This window comes from Podarcis pityusensis, assembly GCF_964106645.2.
Source record: "Podarcis pityusensis genome assembly, chromosome: 16".
Taxonomy (NCBI): domain Eukaryota; kingdom Metazoa; phylum Chordata; class Lepidosauria; order Squamata; family Lacertidae; genus Podarcis; species Podarcis pityusensis.
This window is the reverse complement of record NC_138041.1, coordinates 28414056-28440177: the sequence shown is the minus strand read 5'-3', so window position 1 is coordinate 28440177 and position 26122 is coordinate 28414056. Positions and strand designations below refer to the sequence as shown.

General features: G+C 45.0%; 2 protein-coding genes across 5 annotated transcripts in view; one reads left to right on the top strand and one right to left on the bottom strand.

The window, feature by feature from the left end:
• LOC308465376 (somatomedin-B and thrombospondin type-1 domain-containing protein-like) overlaps positions 1-21427 on the top strand; it is a 30189-nt gene extending 8762 nt beyond the window's left edge. For 2 of the 3 annotated variants that reach the window (XM_080985296.1, XM_080985295.1), the window contains 4 exons: positions 6507-6692; positions 8188-8278; positions 16451-16609; positions 19792-21427. In XM_080985296.1, the coding sequence (XP_080841422.1) occupies positions 6507-6692; positions 8188-8278; positions 16451-16609; positions 19792-19897 (542 nt within the window). In that variant the 3' untranslated portion in view covers positions 19898-21427. The remainder of the gene's footprint in view (positions 1-6506; positions 6693-8187; positions 8279-16450; positions 16610-19791) is intronic. The other variant, XM_080985297.1, reaches the window with a different exon arrangement.
• Positions 1-26122, bottom strand: part of LOC308465334 (uncharacterized protein) — a 118655-nt gene that overhangs the window by 77761 nt on the left and 14772 nt on the right. The gene's annotated exons all lie outside the window — the stretch shown is intronic.

The following is a 26122-nucleotide window of genomic DNA, read 5'->3' as shown; positions in this document are numbered from 1 at the left end:
TAATAATAATAATATTTATACCCCGCCCATCTGGCTGGGTTTCCCCAGCCACACTGAGCGGCTCCCAACAGAATATCAAAAACACAATCAAACATCAAACATTAAAAACTTCCCTAAACAGGACTGCTGGTGACCGAAAGGAACTGCAGGCACCATTGTTTTCATTTCCCACAATGCCCTGGGTCATAGCCACGTGTTGGGGGGGCATTTTGGGTACCAAAAGGGTGGTTGCCTCACAGACGCCATCCCCGGCATGAATATTGAGAAAATGAGAGTAGCCACATTCACAATCTACTTTTAAGATTTATTTATTAAAATTGCATGCCGCTCTTCATCCGAAGATCTTGGAGCCGTTTGCAGCATAAAAATACAAAATAAAAACAAGCGTCCTAATACCCCTTTAAGCAGTCGTTGCTTCCCCCAAAGAATTCTGGGAGCCATAGTTTGCTACAGATGCTAGGAGTTGTTAGGAGAACCCCTCTTCCCCTTCTAGGACTACAATTCCCAAAATTCCCTGGGAAGAGGGATTGATTGTTAAGCCACTCTGAGTACTGTAGCTCTGTGAGGGGAATGGGTGTCTCCTGGGAACTATAGTCTCCTGGGAACTATAGCTCACACAATGCTTTGGGGGAAGCCACATAATGCTTTTAATGTGGCCCAGAAATGAAAGGTCCACCCATCTCTAGAAAGGACACACTTAAAAAATAATAATAACCCCCTCAGGGAAAATAAGGAGGAAATGGAACAGGAAAGAAAGAACTCTGATTGGATAGAAGATTTGGGCAGTCTCAGGAGTGGGCGATAATTAGGAATGGACGGATCTTTCTATTTCAGTTTCTCATTCTTCCAATCTTAAATTCAGCATCGGTCTGTGAATGATTTTTTTTAAAAAAAGTCCTCATAAACATTCATCAACATTTTAGTGTGACTTGCTCTAATAGTTATGTATCTGTATGGAGTTTTTCCTAAAGTGTTTATGAGCAATTTCCCATAATATCATGCATTTGTATGTAATTTTCACCAATATATGCATTTTTAGGCACATTTCCTCCTGAACATATGCGTTTTATTTGGTTGGAGAACCACACTGCAAAATTCAGAGAAGGGTGAATTTCAAAGGATAGCTGTGTTTCTGTCTGCATATTTGAAATGAAAGGGAAGAGCTGGAGTCTGAAATCATGTAATACTGTAGGGGGGGGCATTGTTTTTGTTTGCTATTATGGCATGTATGCGGGAGGCCGTGGAAGACAGGAGTGCCTGGCGTGCTCTGGTCCATGGGGTCACGAAGAGTCGGACACAACTAAACGACTAAACAACAACAAATGTTTGCATTTTTGCATTGTAAACTGCCCTGTGATCTTTGGATGAAGGGTGGTAATAATAATAATAATAATAATAATAATAATAATAATTCGAGAAGTGTGAATTGGGTACTTTCTCATTAAATTACGAACAAAATTGATCAGTGTTCCAAGCGCATCCCTGTTTACATCTGTGAACCATGGGAATCAGACTACGAAATGGTGTCCTCAGTTACCCCTCTAAACAAGATATTTTTGGCAGGCTTCCAAGTCGAGCTCCGCTGTTGATATGGTAAGGTGAGTATCCTGGAAACTAGGAAGCCTGCAAAGACATTTCATGTTCTCAAGGCTTACTTCTTTTTTGCAAAGCGGGGTGGCATTGTGTTTGGAACATAGGGTCTTTCCTCCACCCCAAATCATTCAGCCAAATGGAATCGGATGCAGACAACGAACTGTTGCAGATTGTTTCTCAGCAGATGAAAACCACGTGTGAAGCTCTTGGGAGAAGTTGTGGGTCTCTCTCTGGCCAGAGCAAATAAGTGCTGATGGCAGATGAACCACACATGAATGAATGACTGGACAGAGCTGTGGGAGAAAAAGAGAGGGGCGGAATCGTCTGGAGGCTGGGAGGGGAAAAGAATGGGTACCCTTCGTGTTTTGAGGCTTCGCCATGGGAAAGTTTCCGTTGTTAACTAGGGATGGGAAAATCTGTCCATTTCAGTTTCTCTGTGGTTAGTTACTAATGCCATTAAGTTGAGGGAATCAAGAAGGCTTCCAGGTGCAGAGATTGGGGAGAATTTAGTTCGGTTTGCGCTTCCTGAAAAAAGATACAAACCAAAATAATGCAGCCATCCTTTGGAATTTGCACTTCTCCAAATTTGGGGGTGCCGGTTCTCCAGTGTGTGTAAAAATGTTCAAGTATGGCATTTGAGCTTCGTTATACACCTTTAGGTGCCAGGCAAAAACGTTCCTTTTTAACCAGGCCTTTGGTTGATCCGATTTACATCCTATGCCCTTTTAAAATGTGTTTTTGGGGGGGGGGTGGAGGGGGGGGGTTGTTGTTTTTATTTTTTTATGCATTTTGTGGTTTTGAGGACCGCTTCTTTCCATATGAACCTACCTGGTCCCTGAGATCCTCTTCTGAGGCCCTCCTTTGTGTGCCTCCTCCTTGAGAGGTCTGGAGGGTGGCAACACGAGAACAGGGCCTTCTCTGCAGTGGCTCCCCATCTGTTGAATGCTCTCCCCAGGGTAGTTTGCCTGGTGCCTTCATTACACACCTTTAGGTGCCAGGCAAAAACATTCCTTTTTAACCAGGCCTTTGGTTGATCTTATTGACATCCAACACCCTTTTAGAATGTGCCCTTTTTTGGGGGGGGGGGTTATTGCGTTACTGTTTTTGGTTTGATTTTATATGTTGTGGTTTTGTGTGTGAACCCCCCTGAACCCCCCCCGGTATATAAATTCAATAAATAAAATAAATACATATATATGTGTGTGTGTGTGAAAATAGCATGCCAAAAATGCATTTCATTGAGGTAGAATTGCTTGGGTTAGGAGAAATTAGGACATAGGACACAGTGAGAACACAAGAAGCTGCCTTAGTCAAATTATAGGTCCATCTAGCTCAGTACTAGGGACACGGTTGACGCTGTGGGTTAAACCACAGAGCCTAGGGCTTGCCGATCAGAAGGTCGGCGGTTTGAATCCCCGCGATGGAGTGAGCTCCCGTTGCTTGGTCCCTGCTCCTGCCAACCTAGCAGTTTGAAAGCACATCAAAGTGCAAGTAGATAAATAGGTACTGCTCCGGTGGGAAGGTAAACAGCGTTTCCGTCTGCTGCTCTGGTTCGCCAGAAGCGGCTTAGTCATGCTGGCCACATGACCCGGAAGCTGTACACTGGCTCCCTCGGCCAATAAAGCGAGATGAGCGCCGCAACCCCAGAGTCGGCCACGACTGGACCTAATGATCAGGGATCCCTTTACCTTTACCTTTACCTTAGCTCAGTACTGACTACACTGACTGGCAGTGACTGTCTGAGATTTCAGGTTGGGTTCTTTCCCAAGCCCTACCTGGAAATGACAGGACTTGAACCAGGGACCTTCAGTGTAATAAGGAGGTGCTGTACTAGTGAGTTACTGTTTTTTTTGCATTCTAAAGCTGCATTCAAAAGATTGGATAAGTGTCCTCTAAGATGTTGACAACTTTTCGTGACAGCTTCTTAAACAAGAAATTCGCAAACTGATGCAGAAATGTGGAGTAACGCAATTTAAGATGGAAGAACTGGGAAAGCAAAACTGACAAATGCACACATCTCTGCTTTCGCCCTGCCCACCTCTCTATAGTTTACTTAATTTATTTATCCTTTAAACCCCACAGTTCCCCCGAGGAACTCGAGGTGGCATAAACGGCTCTCCTCATCCCCATCTAATCCTCGCACAGCAACCCTGTGAGGTAGGCTAGACTGAGAGACAGTGACTGGCTCAAAGTCACCCCGTGAGCTTCATGGCTCAGTGAGGATTTGAACCCGTGTCTCCCAGGTCATATAGTAGGACATTCTCACCACTTCACCCCAGTCATCACGATCTAATCCTTTCCAGTGGTTCTCCTTCAAAGGCATCTTTTCCATCTACGAGCTCTTGTGTCTCAAACAAATCCTTATCTGATTCTGTACCCACCACTTCCCTTGGTGTGGAGTTTTCAAGTGATTAAAAAAGAAGAAATAAAAGTAGATCTCATTACATGGCCTTCAGGAAGGGACCGTTCTAGTGTCAGTGGCCTCAAAGGTTGACGAGGGGCCTGAGGGCAGCTTAATCCTCCTCAGCTCCTAAGAACCACGGCCTTGTATCCTTTGAACTGACCCAACATGGCGGTTTTTGACAATTAACTGGCCCCTCTCTGCTTAATTCAGGACAATGGGGGCCTCCGTGCGATGGATAGACAACCTATTCTCAGCCTGGCAAAGGAGAAGCAGATGTCAGCACATCTGGAATTTCTCACGAGCGAGGGATTAAAGACCGATGACGGAAGTAGCATAATTTGGGGATAGCGTTTTATGTTTAGATTGGGCCGCTTGGCCTGAAAACGGATAAAATATCAACTCAGACGGCGACGTTCAGAGGAGGAGAAGAGGGGAAGGAGGTGATTGATACCACACATACATGGATCGCCATTTCCGCCCCCTAAATAAACAAGGAACTTAATATATATGTAACAAAGTTGTAGGTTCCAGGCTGAGTGCCAGTTTCAGAAGTTCCCCCCCAATCTGCACTCCACATTTAAAGCAATCATCCCACTTTCAACCCTAAAAGAGGACAATTTTAGCAAACTCGCACTACAGTGGTAAGGTAAGGTAAAGGTACCCCTGCCCGTACGGGCCAGTCTTGACAGACTCTAGGGTTGTGCGCCCATCTCACTCAAGAGGCCGGGGGCCAGCGCTGTCCGGAGACACTTCCGGGTCACATGGCCAGTGTGACAAAGCCGCATCTGGCGAGCCAGCGCAGCACACGGAAACGCTGTTTACCTTCCCGCCAGTAAGCGGTCCCTATTTATCTACTTGCACCCGGGGGTGCTTTCGAACTGCTAGGTTGGCAGGCGCTGGGACCGAGCAACGGGAGCGCACCCCGCCGCGGGGATTCGAACCGCCGACCTTTTGATCGGCAAGCCCTAGGCGCTGAGGCTTTTACCCACAGCGCCACCCGCGTCCCAATCTGTCCCTGGTAAACCAGTCAAAAATACAAGCAAGGATGGGATATTTTGCAAAAATGTGTCTTGCATTTCTGAATCTCTCTCCATTATTGTCCGCCTCTCGGATGACAGGGATCAAACTCAGCCTGTCCTGGATTGTGAACTGCCCTGAAAGTCTCTTGCTTCAGGATGAGATCTCCGTTTTGCCCGATGGCGTGTTTTTTTTGATAGGGAAAGGGGTGGAAGAGATGGTGAGCATGTTGGGGGCTTGGTATGGGAGCTGGGCTGCCAACGGTACCCTCCCCTGTGGGGCGTGGGATTTCGGAGCAAGCAGGCTAGACAGCCATGGGATGAGGCCTCAAGAAGACAACTGGATGCAGTGAGTCAGAAGGAAGGGCAAGCTAACATGTTTTGCCAGTGGAGACAGCGGGCTTATTGCTCGACGGGGATACCCGGGTCTGTTTGGCCTCGCCAAAATCCTCAGGATTCCAAGCGCTGTCTCTTTGAGTGATGCCCATTCGAGTCAGACATGAGCCATGAGCTGAACAGGGGGTGGGAGGGAGAAAAGGTGGGGCTTTCCGTGGCTTCGTCGCAGTTAGAGATCTAGGAGAAATTCAACTTTGGTTGTATTATAATGCAAAGCTTCCCGATTCACGCTTCTTGAACCGGTATGCCACTATCCTTTGAACTACCCTCAGAAAGTCACACATGTCTGAATTTCATGTTGCCGTTTTTTAACCGAACGCAGTGTACAACAATGCATATGTAAAGCGGAAATGTCTGTGCTTATGTCCTTGACTGTACCATACCAAATAAACACAGTGGTACCTCAGAAGTCGAATGGAATTCGTTCCAGAAATCTGTTTGACCTCCAAAACGTTCAGAAATCAAGGCGCGGCTTCCGATTGGCTGCAGGAAGCTCCTGCAGCCAATCGGAAGCCGCGGAACCCACATCAGACATTTGGGTTCCAAAGAATGTTCGCAAACCGGAACAGTCACTTCTGGGTTTGGGGCATTCAGGAGCCAAAACGTTTGACTCGCAAGGTGTTTGGGATCCAAGGTACGACTGTAAATAAAAACCATTGGGTATTAGAGAAAACCGTTTGCAAAAATGTGTTAGGATAAAGTTGCACTAAAATGCTTAAGTAAGGAAGCTTAAGTAAGTTTTTTATTATTATTATTATTATTATTATTATTATTATTATTATTATTGCTGAGGACAGATAGAGAACTGAATAGAAGTCTAGAAAAATGAGGAACTGAGAAATGGAAATAGATTTGCCTGCCTCTAGTTACAGGTGAGAAAGGTTCTGTGCCAACTTTGGTGACTCTACTGATCTGTTTCCCATCCTTCTCTCTCTCCCCCCCTTCACATACCTACCCTGATTCATTCTGCTCTTTATCAACATTTCTATTTTTTCCCCTTCTTACTTGGGGATCTCCCTTGGCTGCAACTGTCCTTTCCGTCTCTCTCTCCCACTCCTGGTTTATCCTATTCCACCCCCTTCTTCCCTCATCTCTAGCAGCTGTTGACTGTGTGGTCGGCCCATGGGGTCCCTGGAGCGAATGCAACGCTCTTTGCGGTACGGGCAGCAAAGACCGGACTCGCCAGGTCACCGTGCCGCCTCGAAACGGAGGAACCCCCTGCCCAGACCTGAAGCAGAGACGGGGGTGCCTTGGGGAGAACTCTGCCTGCGATACAGCCAAAGGTACGATGCTGATAGCAGTGGCGAGATTACAATATAATGAAAACGCATGTATATCTAACAGGTGCATATCTAAATGCAATTAAAACAATTGCATATACAGTGGTACCTCGGTTTTTGAATGTCTCCGAAGTTGAACGTTTCGTTTTTCGAATGCTGAATACCTGGAAGTAAATGCTTCCGTTTTCGAATGCACCTCGGAAGTCGAATGGCTTCCACTGGGTGTTTCTCAATTAAATTTGCAGACCGCCCTTTGAGCCTTGGTTTTCGAACATTTTGGAAGTAGAACGGTCTTCCGGAACGGATTACGTTCAAAAACCGAGGTACCACTGTATAAAATAAATTTTATATATAGCGATTATTTACCTGTTATTCATTTATGGAATTTATATCCCTCCTTTTTCTCCACGGAGCTCAAGGTGGTGCAAGGGAAAACGGAAGGTTGCTGTGCAACAGCCTTAAGTTTCTGTTGCCAGCTTCATTATCTGTACATGCAAGGAGAATCACCGTCACCCTGTTATTCATTTCAGGCAGCAAAATTTCCCTGGCTTCAGTGAGCCTTGGGCTAGCCCACTCCTCATTCCTTCTCTTCCTCTTCTGTGAGCGAGAGCAAAATCTCCCAAGTTGACTTTGGAACAAGCCATGGTTTCACAGTATGTCAAAACCCAGGGAACTGTGGTTTGTTCTAAGCAACATTTGTTAAAACTAATCAAGAATGTGCATGTTATGTACTGAAGTTTTCACCCTGGGCCAGCAGGGGGATACTGTAGATAGTTTTCACTCAGGTCCACATATGCAAATAAGTGACGTTCAGTGATTGGATAGTTACAGAAAGTGGTTTCTGCTGCATTGTAGTGGAGCTCTATATAAGCAGGCTGGCTGAACCCTTCAGTTCAGTTCTGTTCTGGCCTGTGAATAAACAAGAGCTGTTTGAAGAATCACTGTGTCGTCTGATATGTTCACCCACAACTTAACAGTGCAGTCGTTTCATCCCCCCGGCCTGTTAAGTTAATTTGGGTGAGAAATGCACTAATGACATTTGGGTCTACACTGCCCTGCTCTCCTTCCACAAATTCATTTGCTGTGAACAATTCTTTGGAAGATTTACATAGTGCTGTTTTATAGCATCAAAATGGTGTCATTAAGTCACGAATGGTGCATGCTTTGAGATTCAAAGATGGTTGTAATTAGAAACAATTCCCAACGAATGGTTATAATTTGACCTGCTCAAATGTGAATGGGTTGATTTTAAATAAAGTAAATGCTGATTAATTTGCAGGTTTTGAAGTACTGAAAGGCAGTTAAGTGCCTGTATGTAAATTTATGGCGCTCCTAATGAGAATGAGAAATAACTTTGCTCTAGCTATGCTGTCAACACTGTACCCCTTTGATTAATTTTCAGCTTGTTCTTTCCTCTTAAATTCTCTGTGCTAGCCTGATATGATGAGTGTCTTTAATCAGAACACGGCTCCTTTTATTTCCATGTCTCTTTTGACAGAGGTGGCTAAGATCCTGCCTGATTCTTTTAAAAGGGATTTTAAGGACCCCTGGAGAAGACCTCACATGTTAACGAGGGAGAAGCTGCCAAGGTAGGATGTACCTGGATGTACATTTCCAAAATATAAGATAAAAAATAAAATAAAATAAAACCTACATACAGCAACAGTGTTTTGTGTTGTGTAGGCTCCTATGATGTAAGTAATGGGCCCCGCCTGCTAGCCTGCTCCCGAAAGTATCACTGGTTTGCTCATTTCTATATATAGAGTGCCTACATTCTGCAAGTGCAAATGGCTTAAGATACCTATTAGGTCCATAAATTACCATATAGCATATACAGTGGTGCCCCGCAAGACGAATGCCTCGCAAGACGGAAAACCTGCTAGACGAAAGGGTTTTCCGTTTTTGAGTTGCTTCACAGGACGAATTTCCCTATGGGCTTGCTTCGCAAGACGAAAATGTCTTGCGAGTCTTGAGATTTTTTTTCCGCTCCCCCCCCTTTATTTAAGCCGCTAAGCCTTTAATAGCCTTTTAGCAGCTAATTCGCTAAGCCGATAAGCCTTTAATAGCCGCTAAACCGCTAATAGCGCTAATCTGCTAAGCCGCTAATAGGGTTGCTTCGCAAGTCGAAAAAACCGCTAGACGAAGACACTCGCGGAACGGATTAATTTCGTCTTGCGAGGCACCACTGTATTCAACACAACAAATAGCGACAATTTGTTGTTGACAAAGGACAGCTAGAGATATAAAGGGCCCCATTACCTTCAGTAGCTTAGGGCCTCATCAAACCTAAATCTGGCCTTGATACCACCCTATACCTCAGGGTGGTTCACAGAAAAGATCACAATATATAAAATCAAAATAAGAACAATAACCCAATAACACCCCCCCCCCAAAAAAGAGCCACATTTTAAAAGAGCATGGGATGTCATTCAAATCAACCAAAGGTCTGGTTAAAAAGGAACATTTTTGCCTGGTGCCTAAAGGTGTATAATGAAGGCGCCAGGCGTACTTCCCTGGGGAGAGCATTCCACAGACAGGGAGCCACTGCAGAGAAGACCCCGTTCTCATGTTGCCACCCTCCCCACGAATCGAGGAGGAGGCACACGAAGGAGGGCCTCAGAAGATGATCTCAGGGGCTGGCTAGATTCATATGGGAAGAGGCGGCCCTTGAGGTATTGCGGTCCTGAGGCATTTAAGCTCTTACGTTCCTGTTAATGCCTCTCCTCCTTTCATCTTGAGACCTCCTGCGAGTTGCTCTCCTCCCCTTCTCTCCCTCCCCCTCCCCTTGTTCAGTGACTGGCTTTAGTAAATGCGAGGATGGAATTTTAAGCAGGAACATTAGCAGGATATTATCTGGGAGAGGCTTTTCCAAGTAAAAGCAAGAAAAAGAAGAAAAAGTGTGGGTGGCTGGGTTGCATATTCTTCTTCACCGTCTCCCGTGCATAACATGGAACATAGCCAGATCGCGTTTCTGTGGGGAGGGGTTGCCGGAGGGCTTAGGGTAGCCTAGTTAACTAAGCAGCCAGCCCCAAAGTTCATTGTTTGGCTCCAGTTGGCATCATGTGCTAGGACACATGTTCAGCATAGCTGGCCGGCTTTGCTAGTGAGGTTGGGGAGGTCGGGGGAGAGAAATAATTCCCTGCATGGCTTGAACCTCAAATAGAGGTCCTTTTAGTTCAGGATCAGCTTGCTGCAAAGAAAGAAGGCAGCCAGGAAAGCGGGTGGGGGCAGGGGGGGTGGGAAGGCTGTGAGAAAGAAAGCATTTGACTCTTCAGGATCAAATCAAATTGTGCCCACCCCCAGTTAGGAATGGAGAAGGGATTCAAATCAGTTCATCTACCTAATCCACACTTTCTAAAAATGATAGGTAAGCTGCCCTTCGATATTATCATTTCTCTGAATTTTGCAAGGCGGTTCTCCAGCCTAGTATGGTGGACCAAAATGCACATAGAAATGTATAGAAATGTACATATATAGAAATGTGAAATATACTCGGAATCGAGAGTGGATTTCATGCTCTTTATTCAGCTCATAGTGGTGAGGAGGAATGGAAGTTCCCCCAGAATGTCTGCTTTATATACATTATTTACACGATGGGCCCCAAGTGATTGGCTAATTCCGGGATTCTGCTGTAGGCCAATCAGGTTGCGGATTCCCTTCCACCTGGAGCTGGATTGGGTGGCTCCTATGGACCAATCAGACTGCTGCATTCTGGATCCTATTGTTCTAGGACCAATCAGACTGCTGCATTCTGAATCCTGTTGTTCTAGGACTAATGAGACTGCTGCCTTTTGGATCCTCTTCAACTCAGTACATAACAAAATGAAATTAAGAAGAAGAAAGAAGAAGGAAGTTGTGTTTTCCTTGAAGTTCCATTGTACTCTACAAGGCTTGCACATCATTCTTTTGAAAGTAAAGCACCTTGTGTTTTCAGTTTTTCTTGATGCTTATGTTTGGAGGATACAGGGGAACTTATCCTTGCTGTTCCCCACATTCACCTTCTCTAGAATGGCCCGGGGAGCCAAGCCTCAGCGGCTGACTCTGATTGGCTCCAATCAGGACAAAGCGGGAGAAGACCTCTTCCATGCTGATTGGTTGGTTTCTAGTCTTTGACACCCACCCGGGACCACTGCACCCCTGATCCAGAGAGATTGGTGGGGCAGTGCCCCATTTGTCCTAGTGAACCAATATTTCAGACCATCCAAGTATCCCTATTTTTCCAGGGACAGTCCCAGATTTGCAGAAGCCGTACCGGTTTCTGATTTGATCCCAGAATGTCCCGCTTTTCCTTAGCACGTCCCTGTTTTCATTGGAGAAATGCTGGAGGGTTATGGAGGTAGGCAACCCCCAAGCCAAGGAGATAAGTAACTATACAATCTTTAGAAGACATCTGAAGGCAGCTCTGTATATGGAAGGTTTTCTTTCAATGTTTAATATTTTATTATTATTTTTATATATGTTGGAAGCCCCCAGAGTGGCTGGGGCAATCCAGTCAGATGGTAGGGTATAAATTATAAAATTATAACTATAATCAGGTAGAGGGCCTTCTCAGTAGTGTCGCCCGCCCTGTGGAACGCCCTACCATCAGACGTCAAGGAAATACAGTCATACCTCGGGTTACAGAAGCTTCAGGTTGTTGTTTTTTGGGTTACGGACCCGCCGAAACCCAGAAGTACCAGAACGGATTGCTTCCAGGTTTTGGCGGTCGCGCATGCACAGAAGCGCTAAATCACGCTTTGCGCATGCGCAGAAGCACCAAATTGATGCGCCGCTGCGGGTTGTGAACGTGCATACCGCACGGATCACATTCGCAACCCAAGCATCCACTGTAAACAACTACAGTGGTACCTCGGGTTAAGTACTTAATTCGTTCCGGAGGTCCGTTCTTAACCTGAAACTGTTCTTAACCTGAAGCACCACTTTAGCTAATGGGGCCTCCTGCTGCCGCACCGCCGGAGCACGATTTCTGTTCTCATCCTGAAGCAAAGTTCTTAACCCGAGGTACTATTTCTGGATTAGCGGAGTCTGTAACCTGAAGCGTATGTAACCCGAGGTACCACTGTATCTGACTTTTAGAAAACATCTGAACGCAACCCTGTTTAGGGAAGTTTTTAATGTTTGATATTTTATTGTGTTTTTAATATTCTGTTGGGAGCCGTCCAGAGTGGCTGTGGAAACCCAGTCAGATGGGCAGAGTATAAATAATAAATTATTATTATTATTATTATTATTATTATTATTATTAAATAAAGGTAAAGGGACCCCTGACCATTAGGTCCAGTTGTGGACGACTCTGGGGTTGCGGTGCTCACCTCGCTTTACTGGCCGAGGGAGCCGGCGTACAGCTTCCGGGTCATGTGGCCAGCATGACTAAGTCGATTCTGGCGAACCAGAGCAGTACACGGAAATGCCGTTTACCTTCCCGCCTGAGCGGTACCTATTTATCTACTTGCACTTTGATGTGCTTTCAAACTGCTAGGTTGGCAGGAGCAGGGACCGAGCAACGGGAGCTCACCCCGTCGCGGGGATTTGAACCACCAACCTTCTGTAAGCAGATGAAAACATAAGACGCACCAGACCAGAAGACGCACCTAGTTTTTGGAGGAGGAAAACAAGAAAAAAAATATTCTGAATCTCAGAAGCCAGAACAGCAAGAGGGATCACTGCACAGTGAAAGCAGCAATCCCTCTTGCTGTTCTGGCTTTAGTGATAGCTGCGCAGCCTGCATTCGTTCCATAAGACGCACACACATTTCCCCTTACTTTTTTAGGACGGAAAAAGTGAGTCTTATAGAGCAAAAAATACGGTATCTATTTGCACTTTGACGTGCTTTCAAACTGCTAGGTTGGCAGGAGCAGGGACCGAGCAACGGGAGCTCACCCCGTCACGGGGATTTGAACCGCCAACCTTCTGATCGGCAAGTCCTAGGCTCTGTGGTTTAACCCACAGCGCCACCCGCATCCCTTATTATTGAATAGGATGTCCCTATTTTTCATCGGAGAAATGTTGGAGAGTATAGTCTTTGCTGGCTCAATCACACAAGCAGCATCTAATCCTGGGCTGGAGGACTGAGGAGAGAGGCCCCTCTTTTGCATAGTTACTTGCATAGCTACACTTCTTCCCGGCTCTCTTTTCCTTGGAACAGAACCAGAGCAGAGAGAGAGAGAGGAAAGCAGCCAAGGCCAAGCAATTTCTGGACGATGTCGCCTTCCCCTCTGATGTTCCATCGATTGTCTTCGGCCACCGGATTCTCGCACCAGAGTGTCGTGCCAGCCAGAGATTCTGGCCTAATTAGGGAGACGCAATCAAAGCCCGCGGCTCCGAGAGGGAGATGCTTTGGTGTTGCTGAGATACAGCAGACGGGCTTTGCGATGTCCGTGCATTGCTCCCGGAGCTGTCGCGTGACATCTGGCAAAACAGGCCTCCCTCGTACACGGCGCTCTCAAGAAACAAAAAACCGTGGGTGCGAAAAATTGTGGAATATGCAGAAATGGCAAAACTTACTGGAAGAATAAGAAATCAAGATAACAATTTTTTAAAAAATAAAAGAATAGAAATGGTTTATTGAATATTTACAGATAAATTGTAAACAGATAAAAAAAATTGGATAAAAAAACCTGCAGTTTCGTAAGAGTATATATCTAAAGAAGATGAATAAATGAGCAAATTAAGTTCATTTGGATATGCTGAAGATATTAAATATAAATTTAAGGAACAGTAGAAAGAAGAGGAAGGAAGGCAAGTTTTTCTTTTTCCATTTGTGTGTGCAGAACTAGTCACCTTTATTTTTGTTGTAAATAAATATTTGGGTCAGATCCATCATTTCTCCTTGTTGCTCCTTTGAGTTAGGTTCTTCCAAAATGTGCTCTCCCAACAAAAACGCACATGTACACAATCTGCTCCTTTGCAGAATGACACACCTTTGAAACGTCAAAATGATTGTAAAATTAGTGAAATGTATAAACTTGAAAAGTATATATATATATATATATATATATATATATATATATATATATGAATGAATGAAACAAAAAACTGAACCATCACAGTAAACAGATAAACCCACCAGCAGCAAACTTTACAAAAGACCTGAACGATTTTAAATGCCAGCAATTATTATTTTTTTAAAGGACTTCTTCTGGGGTGTTATTCAACTAAATAATTGTGCCAGGGCAAGGATTAGTGTTAGTGTAATAGGACTCCCACCTAGGTGTCCTGTGCCATCTCCAAAGCTGTGCCAGAAGGCTGGGTGGGAAACCCAGCCCAAATTCAGGGGGAGGAGAGTGTGAAAATACTCCATTGTGTAAGGAGAAATCCTTATGCTGTTGGAACAGCGTACTTATCATTATAGTGAATACAATCCTTAGTGCTGATATAATCATGGCATGGAGCCATGCCAGACACTCTTGAGAGGGCATTTCACAACAGGGGCCACCACCAAAAAGGCCCTGTCTCCCATTAGCCACCCAACACACCTCATTTGGTGTTGGTGGGCACAGAAATTTACTTAATAAATTCGCAGCCCAAACCGATGGAGATATGTGTGTATCTACCCCCGTGCAGGGAAGGCAGAGGTGAAGTTGGCTGTGTGCCCTTCCTCACAGAGACAGTTCTCTATCTGAAAGCATTTATGTTTGAAGGGCTCTCCAGGTCTGGTTCCACCATACAGTGGTACCTCTGGTTGCGAATGGGATCCGTTCCGGAGGCCCGTTCGAAACCTGAAAAGAACGCAACCTGCGCCTGTGCGTCGTGATTTGCTGCCTCTGCGCTTGCGCATGACATCATTTTGCGTGTCTGCGCATGCGCGAGTGGCGAAACCCGGAAGTAACCTTTTCCGGTACTTCCGGGTCGCCATGGGACGCAACCTGAAAACGCGCAACCTGAAGCAAATGTAACATGAGGTATGACTGTACTTTTAAAGCCCTCTGATACTACTTTAAACAGTCATGGCCTCCCCAAAAGAATTATGGGAGCTGTAGTTTGTTAAGAGGTTTTTTTTAGGAGGACCCTGTTCCCTTCACAGAGCTTTATCCTGGCCCGGACCACCACAGAACAGGATGGTCTGTTTTGCCTCCGGGAATGCTGTTTGGGAGCCAGGAATAAACAGGAAGTCGCAGAAGCAAATAAGAAGCTTTGGTTTATGAATCCCAAGAGAAATATCTAAGTAGCATTTCTTGAGCATAGTTCAGAAGTCAGAAGCTGGGAAATACTGGATGGGGAACAGCTAGCAAAAGGAACACTGGAAGAGAGAGTGTTAACAGATTCACAGTCTCTGGACAGCATTCACCCCCCTTCTCCAAAGTCCCAGAGAGCTCAAAAACTGGCAGAACAGAAAGCACAGAGAGTACAAACTCAGATTACAAGACGTAGAAGAGACGTAGATTAATAGGGACGGAAGGGGGGTGTAATCCTTAATTGGGAGCACCACCATTTCTAGGTGATGTGTTCTTTGTTCTCTCTCTGTGATTATGAAAGTTACTAACTGGTAAGAAGACTCCTTTTCCTTTGTTCTGCTTATCTACTGCCATGGGGGCAAGAAGCCGATTTCCTGAAGGCTGACAATATGTTTCTATCATGCCACCTCTTGCTCACATTTTCTTTAAGCTAAAAAGTCCCAAATGCTGCCACCTTGCCTCCTAGCGGAGTTGCTCCGTTACGTGGTCCCATCAGTAGCATCCTTCAGACTCCTGGGTACCTAGGCTGCTAGCCATCTTCCCCCCTCCCACAAGGCTCGACAGAGCCAGGGCAGAGAGCGTTGTCCTCGCTTGGGTGTGGCTTCGTGATCAACTCCACATCATCACGACAGTGTCACCATGAAGCCAGACCAGAGTGAGGGCAATGTGCCTTGCCCTCGCTCTGGAGTCTTCTGCCTAGAAAAGAAGACCCAATAGCTGTGACAACCTTCCTTCCTAGTGGGCGGCTGTGTTTCAGTTTGTAAATTCTGTTGAACATAACAACAACAACAACAATTTATTTGTACCCCGCCCATCTGGCTGTGTCTCCCCAGCCACTCTGGGCGGCTTCCAACAAAGATTAAAAATACATTAAAATGTCACACATTAAAAACTTCCCTGAACAGGGCTGCCTTCAGATGTCTTCTAAATGTCAGGTAGTTGTTTATCTCTTTGACATCTGATGGGAGGGTGTTCCAGAGGGCGGGCGCCACTACTGAGAATGCCCTCTGCCTGGTTCCCTGTAGCTTTGCTTCTCACAATGAGGGAACCGCCAGAAGGCCCTCGGCGCTGGACCTCAGCGTCCGGGCAGAACGATGGGGGTGGAGACGCTCCTTCAGGTATTCTGGTATAATGACCAACTTGGGTATAATGGCAACTTAGGGATCTTCGATACTTGTCCCATGATTTCTCAGTACGGGGCTCAAAGGTTTTTCTTTTCCCCAGGGAAAACCAGCAGTTGGCCGCAGAATTAGAACAAACATCCACTGGGTATTGCACAGATTCACATTTTTTCTGATTCAGTGGTAAACAGAGGGTTTTCCCAGGGGAAAACTTCTTAGACCTGTACCTAGAAGAAATCACAGGATGAATGCAAGTGTGCATGAGCTCTTAAGTGGATTGTTCTCTGAACGGGAACTGTGTTGCATCTCTCTCCCCAATCCTGTTGTTGTTGGCATCCGTCTGTCTCGAGAGACGATGACCTCCATTTGTATATGTCTGGGGTGCGGAGGGCAGGAATGGTTTGAAGTCAATTTAACCAAGCATGGAGACCTAACCCTTTCCTTCCTCCCTCTTTGTGCTTTCCAGTTACTGCATCTACTTCCGCCTGACGCAGGTGAGCTCTGCCTGCCGCCTGCATTTCTGGAGCAGGCCGCTGGCGAGAGAGCGTCGTGTCTGCGTGGAATGCCAAGGGAATGCTGTGGGCAGCAAGAAACGCTGCCAAGGGGACGGTCTGCCGGGAGCCAGGTGTGTGCTTGCAGACTCCTTCAATAAACAGACCCCTGTGATCTTTGAGACAGCTTTACTTGGTCCAGAGCAACAGCAGCCATTGTCGGAACCCACAAAAGTGGAATCTGCAGGCCCATAAATCACACAGGCTTCTACAGAGGCTTTCCCTTGCCTTAGTTTTACACATGCATAGAAATTAAGTCATGTTCTCAGAGGGAAAGCATCTCTGCATTGTAGGAGATCCAGCAAGAACAGTGTGCCGACTCTCTGCCAGGCTAGCTCGCGGCTGTGTTTTTCCTGCATATATATATATATATATATATATATATATATATATATATGGGGACGCGGGTGGCGCTGTGGGTTAAACCTCAGTGCTTAGGACTTGCCGATCGTATGGTCGGCGGTTCGAATCCCCGCGGCAGGGTGAGCTCCCGTCGTTCGGTCCCAGCTCCTGCCTACCTAGCAGTTCGAAAGCACTCCTAAGTGCAAGTAGATAAATAGGTACCGCTTTATAGCGGGAAGGTGAACGGCGTTTCCGTGCGCTGCGCTGGTGCTGGCTCGCCAGAGCAGCTTCGTCACGCTAGCCACGTGACCCGGAAGTGTCTTCGGAGAGCGCTGGCTCACGGCCTCTTAAGCGAGATGAGCACGCAACCCCAGAGTCGGTCACGACTGGCCCGTACGGGCAGGGGTACCTTTACCTTTACCTTTACCTTTACCTTTTTATATATATATATATATAATATATATATATATATATATATATATATATATATATATAGTTGTTGTTGTTGTTGTTGTTTAGTCATTTAGTCGTGTCCGACTCTTCGTGACCCCCTGGACCAGAGCACGCCAGGCACTCCTGTCTTCCACTGCCTCCCGCAGTTTAGTCAAACTCATGCTGGTAGCTTTGACAACACTGTCCAACCATCTCGTCCTCTGTCATCCCCTTCTCCTTGTGCCCTCCATCTTTCCCAACATCAGGGTCTTTTCCAGGGAGTCTTCTCTTCTCATGAGGTGGCCAAAGTATTGGAGCCTCAGCTTCAGGATCTGTCCTTCCAGTGAGCACTCAGGGCTGATTTCCTTCAGAATGGATAGGTTTGATCTTCTTGCAGTCCACGGGACCCTCAAGAGTCTCCTCCAGCACCATAATTCAAAAGCATCCATTCTTCGGCGATCAGCCTTCTTAATGGTCCAGCTCTCACTTCACTTCAATACATCACTACTGGGAAAACCATAGCTTTAACTATACGGACACACACACACACACACACACACACACATTTTTTAAATTAAATTTTATAATTTACATTTCAAAATATTCATTTAAACAACCTTAAACCAGTGACTTCCCTTCTTCTCTTTCCGTGGTTCATTTTGCATACCAAACATCCCTGCATATTTTACATAAACTAAAACATTCAGTAAACCATTGTTACATCCATCAAAACTTATTTACACTGATGAATTCATCTTCAGGCTACCAACGTTTTTAAATGAACACAATTTTCACCCATATATTCAGGAAACATTTTCCAGTCGTCTTTCTGAATTATCCTCAACAGAAAGGAATCTGTTTTTTTTTTGTTTTTTTTAGGAAAGTACCTTTAAACATTTTTTCCAATTCATTATATATTATTTCCCAATATTCTTTTACCCTTTTACAAGTCCACCACATATGATAAAATATACCACCAACCTCGATACATATAAAGCACTTTTCTGATTCGGACTTATACATTTTAGCAAGTCTACTTGGAGTTAAATACCATCTGTAAATCATTTTCTGGTAGTTCTCCTTCAATGAATAACATGCTGTGAACTTCAAATCGCTCTTCCAAAGTTCCCCCCAGAGATTCAAATCTATATTATGTCCTATATTGCCCAGTGTGTCATAGAAGCTTTAACAAGTTCGTCTTTTGTTTCCTAATCTAACAACAGATTGCACATTTAGATAACTATTATCCTCCACAAATATGTAATTTCTGCTGTAGCTCTCTGAGGGGAATTTAGCCCGATTTAACAACTCTGTGGTGACATATATATACATACATACATACATACATACATACATATGGCACGATTTTATTTCTTATATAAGTATTGAGGCACACGGTCACTCAGTGCTATCAGTATATTCTAATGTCTGGCTCATTTAAGACTATATTTAAGTTTATCTTTATTCTCAACGATGGAATTCACAGGTGGAGAAATACTTTGATTTTCATAAATATTTATTATTTGTAAATTTTCGGTTAAAAGGGGGGGGGGAACGCTATAAATAAGTCAGAAATTATATCATTATAACAAAAGATAATAATAAAAACCTATGGAAAATCACTTAGAAATATATATTTGCTCTCCTGCGCCATCTGCTGTTGCATGTTTATAACACATTCAAATCACTGGTTGTTGTTGTTTTTTTACTAATGTAGCTGAGTCCTTTGTATGAGTTACTGCTTTATTACCCTTTGAAGCTGTGCTGTATCTTTGAACTTCTGTCCTTCCAGGCCATGAAACATTATGATTTGATTTACAGTAGAACCTCTTACTTACGACGGCCTCTACTTGGGCCCGATCCAAGTCGCGACCGCGGCAAACCTGGAAGTAAATACAGTGGTACCTCTGGTTACGTACTTAATTTGTTCTGGAGGTCCGTTCTTAGCCTGAAACTGTTCTTAACCTGAAGCACCACTTTAGCTAGTGGGGCCTCCCGCTGCCGCTACACCGCCGGAGCACGATTTCTGTTCTCATCCTGAAAAAAAGTTCTTAACCCGAGGTACTATTTCTGGGTTAGCGGAGTCTGTAACCTGAAGTGTATGTAACCCGTGGTACCACTGTACCGGGTTTGCCGCGATTCACACACATGCAGAAGCGGTTTCTGAGGTTTGCACATGCGCAGAAGCGCCTACCGCCGTCTGCACATGCGCAGAAGCGCACCGCCGCCGAATGCACCTGTGCACAACGACGCTTCTACTAGCGTCCCGTTTCGCCTAAAGGACGGGCCGCCGGAACGGATTACGGTTGTAAGTAGGGGTTCCACTGTATTTATTTATTTACTCGCTGTTTTCTTACTTTTTGTTATCTTTGCGCTTTATTCATTTAGATTGCTTTTTGTAACAAATAAAAAAAAAAATTTAAAAAGAAGGAACTGGAAACTGTACCTCATCGACTCCATCCTATTTTCTGTCTTTCTCTAGAACATTCTGGACTGCGGCGTCCATCGCTGGCTGCCAGGGATCTTGGGTGCAGGAGTCTCTACAGGAGAAATGTGTGTGCCCTCAACTCTCCTTTATCTTCATATGACGTCCTGTCAAGCTGAGTGGCAATCTTAAGAAAGAGAGGAAAGACTGAACGTCAGCCGCAGCTGTTTAGGGTTGTTTTCTTTTGGTAAAGAAGAGAGCTGAAGGAGTCAAGCTACATTTTGCCAATCATTATGCAAACTCATTGTTTCCACTTGTTTTATAATGGACACCTGACCGTGTATCGTTTTCAAGCACAAGAACGTCTGATTCAATCTCTCTTTGTTAAAAAACAAGACAAAAAGAACTGCATATATATATATACATATACATTATATACCTCTGAAAAAAGTATCCTACCTCCACCATTGCCGCTAAAATGGAAGATGGCATATTTTGTCTGCTTTCCACAATGACTCCTGACTTTATTTAAGACAGGGAACCTTTCCACACACACCCCAGCCCAAGAAACATATTCCCTTCTGGGCAATGTTCCAGGGGTCAAATCTCCATTATGGGTGGAGCCAGAGTCAAAAGCGGGCAGAGCAAGAAATGTCAATTTTATATTCGCTCATTGTGGGAATGTTGTGAATACTAGGAGAGGATATATTGATGTAATACGGTGGTACCTTGGGTTACATATGCTTCAGGTTACATACGCTTCAGGTTACAGACTCCGCTAACCCAGAAATAGTGCTTCAGGTTAAGATATTTATTAAAATCTCTCTTCTCTCTCAGGTTAAGAACTTTGCTTCAGGATGAGAACAGAAATCGTGCTCCGGCGGCACGGCAGCAGCAGGAGGCCCCATTAGCTAAAGTGGTGCTTCAGGTTAAGAACAGTTTCAGGTTAAAGACGGACCTCCGGAACGAATTAAGTACTTAACCCGAGGTACCACTGTAGTATCTTTCCTAACTCATGCTTGTGAGTCAGCAGCAGAGTACATTCCCCAATACAGTGGTACCTCGGGTTAAGTGTGTGTAAAGCAAGGTTGCTGAGGGAAGTGGCCTGGCGAGGTTCCCAGGGGCCAGGTATAGAGGTGTTGAAGGGCCACACTCGGCCCTTTCTCGATTTAAGACAAGAAGCTACCAGCAGCTGCCTGCTTCTTCATTTCTTGAACCTTAAACACAAAGGGGGAGAGTTTATGTGTGGGAATGTAGGGGGACTTATCTCCACCCCCTTTCAATTGATTTTTAAAATTAAGTTTTCAAAGATTTTAACAGACAATATACCATGTCTCTTATATTTTTCTTTTTGACTTCCCGGCCTCCCCTCCTTGATGTTTTTGTTCTTTTATTGTTGGTTGCTGCATTATACTTGTTACTAGGTTTAAAAATGCTGCTTTAAAAACCAGGACATTTTGCCAAATTTTAAAAATCCACCTGGACAGAAATTTTAAGCCTGACAAAGAGGATGCGTTTGTGGAAAACCCGACTTGTTACCAAACCCCTATACACCATCCTTATCGGTATTTTTATTCCCCGCCTCCTGCCGTTCATATCTCGAATCTTGCTCACTATTTTATATCACAATAATACTTCATCGGAAAGTCCAAAAAAAGGCCTCTAGTTTTCCATTAAAAGTTCATCATTTCTATCTCTTAGTTTTACAGTCCAGCGAATGTAGTTTGTACTTAACAAGACCCATCAGAATTAACCAGACTTAAAGGGGCATGGCTGCAAATCACTAGCACCACACCCCATACATACTATTGAAAAATACAAGTTCAGTAAGGCTTACTTTCAGGCAAGGGATGTCCGGGAATTCAGACAGGAATGAAAATGGAGATTGCCAGTCTTTGGCTCATATTTGCATTGTGTATCCTCAGCACTGAAACGAATGGAGCGGCATCACGTAGTAGCAATGTAAATTTACATAATTAACTTTGCAAATTACGTGAGGCGTGCAATTTTGTGACAGCGGACAGTGAGACAAATAACGTTGTTTTTTGGCAGAAAGTGAACTGCAGCAAAACAAGAGCGCTGGGTGTGGTGAAAATTGTGCCTTCTCACACCCCCTGCTCCCCAGTCATTGGGCATGGGGTTGCATCTAAAATAATTTATGGAATAAGGGCTAGAATCAATGGTGAAGTTTTTCACCTAGCCTGTGGCGGTACTTGAATTTGCAAACACATTGAAAGAATGAAACATTGCCAAAAAATGGCTATTTGGGGCACATTCCATTCTTGCATTGCTTCAGAAACTTGCAAATCCCATTTGACCAGTGACTATCTTGGGACAAAATAATGAATATATGCAATCCTTGAGGAAATGGTAGATTCACCATAATACCCCCAAGCGTGAAAAGAGTCTTTATAAATTCCAGCATACCCTGCTGGATATTATCATTAAAGCCCTGAATACCTTGGACCTGGGATGCTTAAAAGGCTATTTTCTTCTACACATATATGTCTGGTGTCCCTTTAAAATATATATTTTAAAGTTAAACTAAATTCAAACTTGTAACCGAGTCCCCCGCTGCCCTGCAAAGCAGAAACTACTACAGAAACAGGGGCAAAAAAAGGGAGGCAGAAATTTATCAAATACAGGAGCCACTAGCAAAGAAAAGCACAAGTCTCTATCTCATGAGCAAAGCCTAATTTCCCTTCCCAAGGAGTCCAGGGCTTTTCCTTTGGTGTCAACTAAAAAGCCGAGGGCGATCTTGCAAATTAATTTGACACCTCCAAAGTCAGCTCGGCACATCTGAATAGCTGCAGCCATATCGGCAACGGGGAACAATGGAGTCGTGCTTTGCAGGCAAATCCCTGATGGCTGTGTGCAAAAGTTTGGCATGCTATCTGCACATTCCCTCCCCGCAGTGTCACGGTGAGGCATGATTTGCAAAATGAAAGCTTGGTGTGACATGTGCCCCTTACTCAGAGGTGTTACTGGATGAGAGAATGAAAGGACGGGGAGGGGGTGGGGGGAGGAGAGATTGAACAGCTAGAAGGGCAGAGAGAGAAGTGAAATGAAAATAAATCCCAGCTATTGATTATCGCTATTACGATTTACTAAATTTATTAGTTGCTGCTTCTTTTTTGCCATTGTTAAGTTGTGGGTGAACATATCAGACGACACAGCGATTCTTCAGACAGCTCTTGTTTATTCACAGGCCAGAACAGAACTGAACTGAAGGGTTCAGCCAGCCTGCTTATATAGAGCTCCAGTACAACGCAACAGTAACAACTTTCTGTAACTATCCAATCACTGAACGTCACTTTCAATTCCTTATTTGCATATGTGGACCTGAGTGAAAACTATCTACAGTATCCCCCTGCTGGCCCAGGGTGAGAACTTCAGTACATAGCAGCCATGGTGACTCAAAGAGACTTAAAATATTTTAAGTGAGAAGGAAACACACATTGAAACCAGCATCAGGGGTGTGGGGGACAAATCTGAAAGACCGTTCTGCATCAAAACATCCCACCCATTCAAAAAATGGTTGTGCCTGATTAAAAAGGAATGTTTTTGCCTGGCACCTAAAGATATGTAATTATGGCACTCTGGGGAGGGTATTCCACAAGTGTAGAGCCACCACAGAAAAGGCCCTTTCTTAGGTTGTAACTCTCCAGACCACCTGTGGAGAGGGTACACAAAGAAGGGCCTCAGGTGATGATTTCAGGGTCAGGGTCAGTTCATAAGTGGTCTTTGAGGTATTAGGGTCCTAAGCCATGTAAGACTTTATAGGTCAAAACCAGCGGTTTGAATTGCAAACTATTTATTTCCCACTAAATACATGCAAACCACAAATCCCTAAATGGACTTCAGGGTAGTATACCAAGAACTTTTACAGGGACGCGGGTGGCGCTGTGGTCAAAACCACTGTGCCTCTTGGGCTGGCCGATCAGAAGGTTGGTGGTTCGAATCCCCGCGACGGAGTGAGCTCCCGTTGCTCTGTCCCAGCTCCTGCCAACCTAGCAGTTCAAAAGCACGCCAGTGCAAGTAGATAAATAGGTACCCCTGCGACGGAAAGGTAAAGGCATTTCTGTGCACTCTGGTTTCCGTCACAGTGTTCTGTTGCGCCAGAAGTGGTTTAGTCCTGCTGGCCACATGACTCAGAAAGCTGTCTGTGGACAAACGCTGGCTCCCTTGCCCTGAAAGGGAGATGAGCGCCACAACCCCATAGTCCATGGGAAGGCAAATTAAGGCCCGGGGGCCAGATCCGGCCCAATTGCCTTCTAAATCCGGCCTGCAGACAGTCAGGGAAACAGCATATGAGTAGAATGTGTCCTTTGATTTAAAATGCATCTCTGGGTTATTTGTGGTGCATGGGAATTCATTCCTCCCCCCAAAAAAATATAGTCCAGCTCCCCACAAGGTCTGAGGGACAGTGGACCGGCCCCCTGCTGAAAAAGTTTGCTGACCCCTGTGCCTTTCACTGGACTTTAACCATTCAGGGGTCCTTTACCTTTTAACCAAGAAATTTAGAACACATGCGCACACACTCATGTATATATGACATCATATATCTTCAAATGAAAGGTGGTTATAGATGTTCTGATGAGGGTTAGTCCTATCCTAATAGTCTTGCTCAAAGCAGATCAATGGAAATGAATGAAACAAAAGTCAGCCATGCCCTTTCATCTCAGTAGGTTTACTCAGAGTAGGGTCACATTCACACTGTTAAGGACAGGTGAAAACTAAAAGGTGAAAAACAAAAGCGTAAAGCAGGCAGGTGAGAGCTGGACCATAAAGAAGGCTGATCGCCGAAGAATTGATGCTTTTGAATTATGGTGCTGGAGGAGACTCTTGAGAGTCCCATGGACTGCAAGAAGATCAAACCTCTCCATTCTGAAGGAAATCAGCCCTGAGTGCTCACTGGAAGGACAGATTCTGAAGCTGAGGCTCCAATACTTTGGCCACCTCATGAGAAGAGAAGACTCCCTGGAAAAGACCCTGATGTTGGGAAAGATGGAGGGCACAAGGAGAAGGGGACAACAGAGGACGAGATGGTGGGACAGTGTTCTTGAAGCTACCAGCATGAGTTTGACCAAACTGCGGGAGGCAGTGGAAGACAGGAGTGCCTGGCGTGCTCTGGTCCAGGGGGTCACGAAGAGTCGGACACGACTAAACGACTAAACAGCAACAACAAAGCATGCAGGTGGAATAAGCACAGTTACGTATGGGTTAAATAACAAAAGTCCAAGTCATGAAAAAAAAGAATAAGAATTGTCTTCACACGAAGGGGGAATATTAGTGGTGTTCCCTGATTGTCAAGTAGAGTTCCAAATCTGCTGGGCTTGTGAGTTGTCTTGGAAATGATGCTTCTGCTGTATATGTAATAAAGGAATACCGATAATCTAAAAAGTCTCCAGAGGTTTTAGCCTTGTCCAGATATTCTGCTGCTGTAACTTGCCCTAGGACAATATGGTGAAGGCTGGATAAGAAACCCTATAAATAAATGAATAATATAAGGCCTCTTGGTATGTTCAGGGAAAGAGCTGCTGCTCACAAGATCCCAATTTCAATCCCTGCTGTTTTCTGGTAGGGCTGTGCAGGAACTAGAGAGCTACTGCCAGTCAGTGCAGGAAATGTGGAGCTAGACAGACCAATCATACCGGAAAGGAAGTGACTTCGTCAGCTTGCATATTATCGCCCTCTGCTGGGCTCACATGCATATTAAACTTTGAAACTTTATTTGCAATTTAGGCCCCATCTTCACTATGCTTTGAAAGAAGCATCATGCCACTTTAACCAGTCATAAGGTAAAGGTAAAGGGACCCCTGACCATTAGGTCCAGTCGTGGCCGACTCTGGGGTTGTGGCGCTCATCTCGCTTTACTGGCCGAGGGAGCCGGCGTACAGCTTCTGGGTCATGTGGCCAGCATGACTAAGCCGCTTCTGGCGAACCAGAGCAGCGCACGGAAACACCGTTTACCTTCCCACCGGAGCGGTACCTATTTATCTACTTGCACTTTGACGTGCTTTCGAACTGCTAGGTTGGCAGGAGCAGGGACCGAGCAATGGGAGCTCACCCCGTCACGGGGATTCGAACCGCTGATCTTCTGATCAGCAAGTCCTAGGCTCTGTGGTTTAACCCACAGCGCCACCCGCGTCCCCCTCACAGGGCTGGTTTAACACTCAATCCCTCTTCCCAGAGGAAGTACAATTCCCCTATTCTCTTCTCTGAGAATAGGGGAATTGTAGTTCTGTGATACTTCTGTGAGTGGAATAGGGAGTCTCCGAACAACTCTCATTGCCCTTAACAAACTGGATCCTGGAATGCATTTTATGTAGTCTTCTCTGTGCGTTCTATATTAAAACCTTAAATAGCCTCAGCCCAGTATACTTGA